Below are 12,250 nucleotides of genomic sequence, written 5' to 3'. Positions count from 1 at the left end.
TGGTGAAACTTATCACATTACAGAGTCAGAATTGGTCAGGGGGAATCTAATACGTTTATAAACTACAATGTATGGTAACATTATGTGTTTATCACTTCAGAAGGAATTTTTGCTCCCTGGTTCTTGCAAAAATGTTGTAGGAATGTAGCGTAAAGAGGCAATGTTTACTCCCGTTACCTAGGAACACATGTTGAGTGGTTCCCACGTAGTCAGGTCTCCCTGCGTTCTCTATGTAAATAGTGAGTATTGTTAATGGAATCCAGACGTTAGTAAAATTGTATTTTTTACATGCCATTGACGATCTTCTCGCAGCAGAGTAACTTTTGTACGACATAGTTAATTGGAATTATACCTAATTTTAAGTGTCAATAATGCCCTGTTATGGAGGGTGAAGTAGCTGGAAGTGCCTACATTTATTAATAAGTAATCCTTTCCTCTAACTAACGAGTAACGGTACGTGTACTGCTGAGCTATTTTTTTAAGGTTCGTATTTTTTTTTTATTACTTCGTGGTGGGCTTGACTCTGATGCGTGGTAATAATACAATCTGATACCAACACAAAAGCCATTGTATAAATGTTGGTTGCTTTTGTTTTACGCCAAGGAATTTAATAATTTATTCAATCATCAAAGTCTTATATTTTATGTGACCACTTGAGTCTCAAAATTTTTCAGTTAGCTTAGGCCTAATTAATTAATTATCACTTTTATTTATTAAATTTGTCCTAACTAACTAATTTACTGGGGTTATTTGTTTTCTTTGATTGATAATCATCCATATTCTGTTAAATAATTTTTTCTTTAAAAAGAGTGTTGTTAACTTTCCTTGACTTGATTTTGACAAAACACCTAATACTAGGAATAATAGTAATACAATTCATAGTACTCACTTTTTTTCAAAGCTGTTGAAATCTGTTCCTGATTGCCGTGACAATTCAGCTGGGACTGCCAAAGAATTAACAAACTTCAACGGGCGATAAATGCAAAAAATCATTGCAAAAATCATCTATTTTGTTTTAATCCCTTAAAATGTTAAAAGACATTTTATTTTAGGCTCAACATTATGAGGAATTTGTCAGGAGCAGATTGCTCTTCCACAAATGTTTCCATTGTTGTGTTTTAAGATTTTCTTGTGATTTTTGTCTTTACGAAGGTAGTTTTAAATGGAAGTTGGAAAACCTTAGTTGTCCCATTCAGTATAGGGGGGGGGGGGACTTGTTAGGGGCAGGGGACTTTGAGGGTGCCCTTTTTTTTTTTAGATAGCGGAACGAAACCGCATAGTTCTAGGAGTACCCTTTTATCTGTCTTTTTGATTTAGCATTTTATTTGGGGTTTTTTTTGCAGGAAAAATGACAAGCGTCAAGAGATGCTCAATTATTATGGCTGGTACATGTAGCTGATAAAGACTTCATCTCAATCAGCAAGATGGCGTATCATCCTCAGCTAATCCTCCTTGGTATCATCTGTTGTCAGATGATCTCCTTGATCCCAGGAGCTTACAGCCAAGTTGAGAATATCACTCTCCAAGTTGATTCCCCAAGCTCCAATCCATCATTCCAGGGTTTTCCATCTTTATACCTCAGCGATAAATTCAACATCACCATCGAAGTGCTATTTGGAAGCATAGGAGAACAAACAAAACTGTCTTTAAAAACTCCAGATGAATTTGACATGGTGTCTTCGGATAATCTAACAATATCGTACGGCAGTAACTTAGTTAAAAATGACTCCTCTCAGGTGACTTCATTAAGAACACAGTTAGATGTGACATTTGGATTTGTTGACATTATCAACGGTACAAACGAAATCAGGTCTGAAAATACTATTTATTTAGTCTACCCAGTTTTTGTGCAAAACTTCCAAGACTCTGGGTATCTGTTCAACATAACACTTAGTGTTGAGTATGGATCAGCTTATGAGAATGTGACGACTGTTTCTAGAGTGTTGAGTTATCGAGGACCAGAGGTGAACATTACAGAAACACTGCAGACGGCATCGGGTCAAACCTTCAACTTTGATCGAGAGTTGCAAACATCGGTCTCGTTTAAGATCCCACCTGGCTCGTGGAATATGTCTGAAACTCAAATTGTTTTGGGTAAGTTTGTAGCTGAGTAACTGATTGTTTTATCAATTAACTTGAAGGTTTATCAATAGGTTTTTTTTCTAGGCTAAAATAAACGATAAACCCCTTGCATAACACGGAATGCTCAGAGTGTCACGGCCGAGTGGTTAAGAGCATCGAATTCAAGTTCTGGTGCTAATTCACCGGAGTGTGGGTTCGAATCCCGGTCGTGTCACTTGTGTCCTTGAGCAAGATACTTGACTATAATTGCTTCTCTTCACCCAGGGGAATAAATGGGTACCTGCGAGGGTAGAGGTTGATATTGTGAATGAAAAGCTTTCGGAGCGCACGGCAGCTCGGGGCTGTATACTCCCTATTGGGAGCTGAGAAAGATTAAAGGGATATTTATTGGCCCAATGACCAGGGGACTAATGTAAAGCGCATTGATACGATTATTGTGAAATGCGCTATATAAGAATTTGTTATTATTAATGCTCCTAAGAAAATGCATAGGCTAAACCATTTCCATCATTTTGGGAATCAAGTGCAAGTTTTTTACTCCAAAGATAGGCATGAGTAAGGTGTAAGTTTGCTGTGCATCGTGTCAGTGGTCTAGAAACATGCTTTAAACAAAAATATGTGTTTAATTCAAGTCATTTTTCTTTGCTAAAAGCTATGCTCACAAGGAGCAAAATGCTTTGCTCTAAGGAGGTTAAATTATGTCATGTTTATGTGATCTCAAAAGATGTTTGTTTGGACCGTAGGTAAAAGCAAAGTTTTCTCCTGATTCTGCTGACTAGGAAGCTACATTATAAACTATAAATGTAATAATAGATGTTAAATTTGCATCGGGGATAAAGAACATTAATTTTGGTTTTTACCCATACACCGATGTGTGTTAGCACTGTATACTCTGTATAAATACAATGACAGCAGTGAAGTTCATCGGTGCTATTAGGTACTAAAACTAAAATTTAATATTCTTTATGATCAAAATGGTCATGAAACAAAATGTGCGTACAAAGTCAACAAATAAATGAATGTTTATATTGCCAAACAAATACTTTAAAGACCACTCTTGATCAATAAACCCCATTCAAGAGCTCCAAAATAAGCAATTTTCTCAAATCCATACAAATTGCACTAATGACCTTATAAATAGTACTGAGCAGAAAAGTTAACTTTCTTCCTCAGCACACTGATATTAACATTTCTGTTTTTCCTTGTCACAGATTTCACCTCTGTAGATATACCCTTGATTAACCTTGATGTCCTTTCCTGCGTGGCGTCTTCAAACAGCCCAAACATCACCTTCTCCAACCCAGGCAGCCAAAATGTGACATCAGTCAATGACACCACACTGACAACAGCATACATCACTACCCAGACTGGTACAGGGAGCGTCAGTAGACGTAAGAGGGACGCCTCTTCAGTAGGAAGTATTGCAGAAACTAGTCTAGTGTGGAACCTTTATGAGATTGCAAATGTCGGGGATCAAGATGAGATTGTGGATTTCTTGGTAAGTGGCTAAGTCCGTCTGATAACTTGATTGAATCTTTGTTCCTGAGGTTTTAGCAGCCGAAGGACGGAGCAATTAAGAATGAGTGTCTTGCTTGAAAGGTGTCAAGGCCATGACTCGAACCTACACTGTGATCAGCAGAATGTGGACTTGATGAACTCACACTCTGATCAGCAGAGTTTGGGTTTGAGTCTTGACATTTTTGTCCTGAAGCAAGACACTTCCAACATTATTGCTTTGTCCTTCAGAGCCATAGGTTCCATGGGTGGAGGTAAAAGAGAGAAGGGTTTCGCACTGCTGATTAAGCTTGGGCGATATCGATTTATTTTATTCACGATATATCGCCGACAATATATCGCGATATTCGATATAATCGCGATTAATTAAATTTGACATCATCAGTCTTCAAACTCCAAGTGAAAGTTGTAGAAGAGACAGTCCTAGCATAAGAGAGGTGTTCTAATGACCTATTCTTCTGGTTTTACTCCAAACCTATGGGGTGCGAGCTAGCAAATACATCGCGATATTTAATCGATATCGCGATATTTAATCGATATCGCGATATATCGCGAATATCGCGATATATCGATATTTCGATTAAAACCAAATCCATCCGATATCGGAATCGTTTCCAAATTAATATCGCGATATTCGATAATTTATCGTGATATCGCCCAAGCTTACTGCTGATGGCAATTCCATGCGCACAACTGACCCTGCCAGTGTCACCTCTGAAAAGGGGTGTTGGTGCATTACCCATCAAGACAAGACATCCATGGGGTGTAGAAATACATGCCCCTTCCACCTCTGTTGACAGTTGGGGCACTAGTACACGTAGAAAGAAGGCATCCAGAAAAAGTTCAAGTGATTTGGCAATTCAGTTTGCAATTACTTGTTGTCTGGAACATTATTGAAGGGTCTTTAGGGAGCAAGTCTCTCAGTCTTGCCGCTTTAAAAAACTTCGCCTTTCAGAAAGACTCTTCTAGGGTCTAAACGTCGGGCCATTAAAGACCTGCTTGAACGAAAATGTCAAGTCGGGAACTTTGCTGAATTCCACCTAAAATGTTTTCGATGAATAAGGAAATCGAGTCATATGATTAGAAATAGGTTTCAATTGTGTAAAAAAACAATCATTTTGTATGCCCTCTTCCACAGCTTTTCTGTGAGTTTTGCGAAAAGCCCCGTTACGCAATCACTCTCAAAACGTCATAAGTAGATAAAGCTGCTTTGTTGCAGCGTGGATGTATAACAAAGCAAACTCCCACAAATGACGTCAGCGGCATTGTCCTTTGACGCCCGCTCTCAGTGTTTTTAGTTTTTCAAAAAACCTTTAGGTAGGGGCCTGATTTTTTACTCGATGATTACGAAAAGTTCAGAAGTGTACACATATCAAAATTACATTAAAATGGTGAACAAGTGCATTATAAACAAGTAAAAATACCATTTCTGTTGAAAACATTCCGCTCAGGTAGCTGTTTAACTATTTTTTGTAACAATTTGTGTAGAAAACCTTTGTATTTTGCAAACTGGCTATCTGTACACCTCCCCACCTCCCCCATCATCTAAAAGGAAATGACAGGTTAAGAAAATTGTCTCCCATTTATACCCCCAAATGCCCTTGTTAGGCTCTATAGGTTGTTCTGTGCCCAATTATGTCTGGTAATAGTAAGCTGTGTGTATGTTAACTTAAAAACTGACTTGGTAACGAGCATTGGAGACCTGTTGATAGTAACATTGTGAGAAATGGCTCCCTCTGAAGTAGCATAGATTTTGAAATAGAGGTAATTTCTCACTAAAATAATAAAAGACTTCTAGAATAGCTAGAAGTCTTTTATTCCTACTGAGAGCACACAAATTCGTCCAACAAGGCTGTTTTTTTCTTTCATCATTTTCTCCCAACTCCGATGACCAATTGAGCTCAAATTTTCACAGGTTTGTTATTTTATGCATGTGTTGAGATACCCTAAGTGAGAACACTGGTCTTTGACAGTTACCAATAGTGTACCTTCCCTTTAATTTGGAAATCTTTGGAGGGTAAGGCCTACCTTTAGTATGTAATTTACACAAATGACCATAAAAACGCAAAGGTAAAGAGCACTAGTGGGGAGCTGTTTATTTTATAAACGGTGTTTAGAAACAACACCCTTTGAAGTTTTTTTTAGAGAAAGAGGTATTTTTTCGAAAAACAATTTAAAAATGAGAGAGGCTTTTGCTTTTAAAGCATTCCTCAGGATTCTGAAAGCACACAATTGCAACAAGGCTGCGTTATTTCTTTCATTATTTTCTTTGAGGACCAAATGAGCCCAGATGTTCACAGATTTTTAAAATGTAAAGTATGCATGTTTGGATACACCAAGTTTGAGATACTGGTCTAATGACAAATTACCAAAGTCTTTTGGAAAGTTTTGAAGAGAGATAGAAAGAGGGGGTGGGGTGGGGGTGGTTGGCTTGCCCCCATGTTTTCGGTGTGGTCAGGCAGAAATATGTGCCACTTTGTACCTTGTAATATTTGTATTATTGTGGTTGCTTGGTCACATCAAACAATTTCTCACAATCTCCTCTCGATTTGATATTATGGAAAATGGAAAATACAATATAAAGAAAACAAAAATCAGAAAGGCATGCATCAATTTTTATAAAACTCAATGCATTCCTAATCCTCTTGCATGCTCTTTCTTTGTAAAAGCTAAGTACAGTACTTGTCCTTGAGTTGTGTTGACCTAAGTTATTTAACATAGTGTGATTGCAGTACCTGGACTAATAACGGTTTTTGTAAACCCATTGTGACCAATTAGGATATAAATATTATGCTGCTATGGAAACAAGGCTGTTGCTTCTCTCAGTGATTAGGCATTTGAAGGCCATTTTGTGGAGGGTTTTGAATAATCTTGAACTGTTGCAAGTTCCTTCAGCAATTTTATATGAACATATTGACCCATTTCACCTGATGTTATCGTCAGAATAATCTTGGATGCGCCATTTTGGTGGTCAATGTCAACATGTGTTATTCAGAGCATCCTTGCTCTGTGTTCAGAGAAGTGCGCATTTTAGGCGACGCGACGTTTACACGTAAACCTATTGACCACCAACATGGTGAGCGTGGCATCAGTTGCCGCGTGTGACGCGCGTACAAGGGGTCAATAGGCCTATTGTAAAAAATCTCTAGTTTGTGATACAAATTTAATGGCATGGCCAGTAAAGCACTAAATATTATGAGCCGTATAATGCCTAGAACTCCACTGTAAAAAGTAAGCAGTTGCCATATTATATCGGCGATTGTTTACAGCTTCATAATTTTGCATCCAAATTGCCTTTCTCAAAGGAGGGAAAATTGATTGCTTTTGTGGAGTATGTTTTCTAATCCCTGCCATTAGGCCTACAACCCATAACATGTCTGTTTTTAATGCGCTTCTCCGATCAGCGACAATGGATTATGGCATTTTGGTGAATTGATGAAGCCAGTGTGTCTGTTGCTTAGCAACCAGTGATGTGGAAGCATATAAGTTACTAGAATCTGTCGTGCATTCAACTCTGCATCTTGAATGAAATGTTTGGACTTTTGCTTAAAGAAAAAACGTTGCCCTTTCAAAATTTCCCATAAACCTAATAGTTTCCAATGGGTCGAGTCCTGTGGTGACAATTTATGACCAGGATTCTAGTCTTGATTTCATAATTACCAGGCACACATTTTAAACTCGGTTTCCTCAAGGACTTTAAAATGGCTTTATTTGATTTTCTCAAAAACTTTACTCCATTATCTGAAAGAGTTGTATGTATCTGACTTTTTCAGCATAGGCCTATATCATCATATCTTTTTCACTTTTTAGGACGGTCAATTTAACGGCAACAACTTAAGGTTCGAATCCTGCAGCGGCTTTCGATGTATAAAGTATTTTGAGAAACTTCATCACTTTAAAGTAATTTGGTTAACGTAAAAAGATACATGTATCAGTTTATTTTCCCAAAATTTGAATCTGAGAACCATTACTTCATGTTGTGTTTTCCTAAACGGGATTATTCTTCCTGCATGGATGTATGCTCCACATCTGGTGATATCTAAAAAACCTGACCACCTTTTGAAATGAAATGTTCACATTGGTTTTTATTGTAGGCCTTTAATATATGATTTATAAATACCCCAGACAGTTTCTCTACTCCTATTGGTGGAGTGTTTAAACTGTTGATAATGATAATAGTATTTATCACACGTGTTTATCACGCGGAACGCAATTCATCTAGCTATTACGCGTAATCTATTTCTAAGCACGTGCGTGTACACACAACCCACACGCAACAGACTCTTCACAAAGTTTTTGGAAAAAATATTTCAAACCTCAAATTTTCAACTGTCAAAGTGTCTGTAATTGTATTTTGTTTTACTTTTTTTAACAATAAAGGGTATTTGGGTCTGTCCACACTAATGGGTCTTTTTGGTTCCAAAAGATAACTTTTTGGACTGTGACTGGGAGGGTACACAAAATACAACATTTTTCCCTGTATTTTGTTTTGTACAATTCTCTGCTGATAGTGAGTGTGCTTACCAAACAGTATAACAATGTCTTATTATTAAAGAAGTTACGCAGTTTTCTTTAAAACACATTGTTTGTAACGAGGACAGACATTTTGTATTGGAATTGACTAGAAATGGATGACACAAATAATTAATTAATTGATTTACTCAAAGGTTAATTAAGTTATACCCATTGCCCCTATTTTTATGGTTATCTGTAAAAACCAAGAGTACCTTGAGGTTTTTCAGCTGGTATGAATGTTTGTTTTTAACATGGACAGACATATTGTGACAAATATCTGTCCATGTTACAAACCTAATATCTTCAAGATAATTCTCTGTAGTTTCTTGAGTACCCACGCAGATGTCTTGGTTTTGCCTGGAAACATTCTTTGCATTGTAGGGGACAACATTTTTGGCAATCTGTTTATATTATTATGCCTTTCTCACCATTTATGTACGAAATGTCTGTCCAACATTCCCCTGTTACAAACATAATCATCTTGAAGATGATCCCCAGTTATTGCTAAAATACAGAAAAATGTGTCTTGCTCTTTGCAAACAAAAACCTTGGAGTGATTTGGAATGTGCATGGGAAACAAGCTTGACAAAACTCTTCTTGTTAATTTGTGTCACCCATTTATAAAAAAAAGTCGCATCAAATGGTCCCATTAGTGTGGACAGACCCATTTATGAATGGGAATAAAAGAGTAGTGACTCGTTCTTAAAGGTCCGTTTAAAACCTTGCAGGGTCATTGCCGCGCACTAAAGGCACACGGCAATTCGACCCTGTTGGCTTTAAGAGGCCGTGTAAGAATTTGTAGCTACCCTTTTATTCCCTTATTAAAACAATAGAACGGTTCCAAAAGCAATTTTAAGGTATAGGCCTAAAGTCCATTCTCAAGTTTTGCTAATTATTATAATTGTATGATCACATGGTTTAATAATAATAATAATAATAATAATAATAATAATAAACGGCATTTAAAATACGCTCTACTTATAAACCAAATCACAGCGCTTACAGAAAAGAAATTTAGCACAGGAAAATAAATAAATAAATTAATGAAAAATCAAATGAATTAAATTAAACGAAAGCCACCTGAATGCAATTAGTTGATTAATGTTGAAATAGGTATGTTTTGATCATTTGCTTGAATTTAGTATTTGTTTTTTATTTTCCCTTCTACACTAGGTGACTGGTGTGATACGTCAAACAGAAAACATGACAACTGGTAAACAGATATCGTATTCCTTCTCTATGAACTTGAATGAGGAGTGGATACCGTTTAACAGTGACGTACTGACCATCTGGGAGCCAGATCTAATGATAGACAAGACAGTATCTGTGGTATGTTTTTCCCATATTATCCATATTTAATTTGTCAGGTTATTACACAATCTCAAAAAGAAAATCTATGGACATTTATTGCTACGTCATTAATGAAAAACGGAAAATAACTGCATTAAACAACACAACGTAGTCCGAATCTTTGATGTCATACTTCGAAGCTTGTGAGTTTTGCCAGATAATGCCCTTTTGCTACAAGAATCATTGGTAGCAAACAAAGCCTCCATTGCAAGACAACGGAGACTCACTTTCTCACTTCCTTTGTTGCATTATTTGTTTTTTTAAGAAGTGTGTGGTGTTTTTTATCTGGATGATATTTACCAATGTGTTTGTATCAGTTTTTTTCAATAGCTTTTAATGTTTTATGTTTTTTTTGTTTCCAATCACGATGTTTGTTAAAGGCACTGTACACGTTTGGTAATTGTCAAAGACCAGTGTTCTCACTTGGTGTATCCCATCATAAGCATAAAATAACAAGCCTGTGAACATTTGGGCTCAATCGGTCATCAAAGTTGCGAGAAACTGATGAAAGAAAAAACACCCTTGTTGGACGATTTGTGTGCTTTCAGATAGGAATTAGACTTCCAGCTAGAAGTCTTATATTATTTTAGTGAGAAATTACCTCTTTCTCAAAAACTACGTTACTTCAGAGGGAGTCGTTTCCCACAATGTTTTATAATATCAACAGCTCCCCAATGCTTATTACCAAGTCAGTTTTAAAGTTAATATTTGTTTTGAGTAATTACCAAACGTGTAGGCCCTACCTTCCCGTTAAAGAGGGGGGTTGTGCAATGCTGTGATCATGAGGTGTTCTACTCTTTCCACTGTCCCTTTATGTTGAACTGCACTAATAATGTTCATGTTTTGATATAAACTGTGAATAAATATTGATGTTGTCTGAACTCCCTTTTCTACATTTCTGAATTAAAATGTGGACAATAGAGAAATGAATCTTGAATAAACATTTCTAGTTTCTTTGACTTGTCTTGTCTTTAAACTTGATCTAGCTCTCAACGGAAGTAGCTGGAGATGACTACACACTGAATTATCTCCTCTTCACTGCAACTCTGTACCACTCCAACCTATCCACTGCCCCAGCATATGGCATTGTCTTTACTGACAATGTAGATGGACTTAGATTGGAGTACTTCAAGGACTTGGTTCCAGCTTACGGAACTGATGGGTTTGTCACGACGGCAGAAGAGCTTGTTTACCAAGTAGAGGAGTTGCCATGTAAGCTGATTCTTAAAAAACCCGAACCTTGCACATTTTTATTTGCAGTTTGTCTTTAACTAGCTTTTTTTTTTTTACTTGGTTCAAATTTGTGTGTGATTTTGTTATCTCGGGGATTGGCACAAGTAGAAATGATACGCCATCATTATTTAAAAAAAGAAATTACCTAAAATGTTAAATACTAAGGTTTTGAAAACCATGTCAAGATGGTTCATTTAATGCATCGAACGCTACTAAGCAGGAATTGAAAAAAATATTATCTTTGCAGTATTTTTGATAAAAACGAAAAAAAAAAGAATTGCCACACAAATCTGACCTTTATAACATACAAAATTCACAATTTTATTTTAAAAAGTATTTGTTTGCCTACAGAAGAACTAAGTTTTTTAAGCAAGTTAACTATTTATAGTTAAATCGTCTCTCACTCTTTTATGTTTTGTGTAGCGCATTAGGCGCTATATAAATGTCTTGCATTTAATAGATGTTAATATTGCATCGGGGATAAAGAATATTCATTTTTGGTTTTTACCCATATACACTGATGTGTGTTAGCACTGTGTACTCAGTACTTACCGAATTCTGTGAAAAACAAATCACAAGCCTATTACTCAGGTGGGATTCGAAAACCCACGACCTTTACAATTCTAGAGCTCAGTGTTTTGCATTATTATATAATCTTTTTTTTTTATTTCAGTGGGTGGTACACTGACCATCTCCTACAAGGCATATTTCACCGCCGACACTGTGACCAACCTTATTGGTCAATCCATGACACGGGCTACCATAGCAACCTGGCATTCCATGCCAACACAAGAAATTACAACAGAGGTATGAAGGAATGATTGATTTAACTCATCAAAGTTCGTATATATGTGTATCGGGGCCTCAAAATAACCAACCCACAGTACTCACACCGATTCTTTCAAGAAGTGATTGTTAAATATGCAATTGTCTCCCATAAACGTTAGTTTAATTCTTGCTTCATATGTACACAACACATTACTTCAAATCTTACTTTTGATGTTGTCCATTACTGCTTGTTTAATATTTTCCACACCTATGAGAGAACGTGACCCAATCTCTTTAGGAACTTCATTGGCTTAGGGAATAAATTCATAGCAAAGATGCTACTAAGTCAGATTTTTTGATGGGGGTCGAGAAAGTTACAAGCTTTCATTTGAGCCATTGCTTGAAAAAGTCCGCCAATTATTATTAGTGGCAGTGAAATAAAGTGCTCAAAATTAGTTTTTGTCGGGATCCCGACAATATATCACGTGACCAATTCTTATGTATCTTAAAAGAAACGTCTTAAATTTTTGTCATGGTTCCTGACCATTAAAAGTAAAAGTTAAACTTTTTTTCGTTAGAGTAGGTGATACTCTTTGAAATACCATTCACTCAAAACCTATTTTTTAATGTTTGGGGCAAAAAATCTGACATACGTAGCAGCTTTAAGGTAGCTCTTCTTGCTTTTTAATGCTACTCGATATATTTCCACTTGACTGTCACATTACCAGTCTGCACATTACACTCCATGATTTCTTCGGTCCACACTTGACATCACTCTTCAAATCAA

The 12,250-nt window shown here is 36.6% G+C and overlaps 1 protein-coding gene across 2 annotated transcripts in view; it reads left to right on the top strand.

The window, feature by feature from the left end:
- The first annotated feature begins 315 nt into the window (after positions 1-315).
- Positions 316-12,250, top strand: part of LOC117295060 (limbin-like) — a 33,159-nt gene continuing 21,224 nt past the window's right edge. For both annotated transcript variants that reach the window (XM_033777631.1, XM_033777633.1), the window contains exons 1-6: positions 316-483; positions 1,344-2,094; positions 3,294-3,580; positions 9,286-9,441; positions 10,449-10,674; positions 11,369-11,502. In XM_033777631.1, the coding sequence (XP_033633522.1) occupies positions 1,425-2,094; positions 3,294-3,580; positions 9,286-9,441; positions 10,449-10,674; positions 11,369-11,502 (1,473 nt within the window). In that variant the 5' untranslated portion in view covers positions 316-483; positions 1,344-1,424. The remainder of the gene's footprint in view (positions 484-1,343; positions 2,095-3,293; positions 3,581-9,285; positions 9,442-10,448; positions 10,675-11,368; positions 11,503-12,250) is intronic.

This window comes from Asterias rubens, chromosome 9, assembly GCF_902459465.1.
Source record: "Asterias rubens chromosome 9, eAstRub1.3, whole genome shotgun sequence".
NCBI lineage: Eukaryota > Metazoa > Echinodermata > Asteroidea > Forcipulatida > Asteriidae > Asterias > Asterias rubens.
This window is presented reverse-complemented; position numbering and strand designations above follow the sequence as displayed.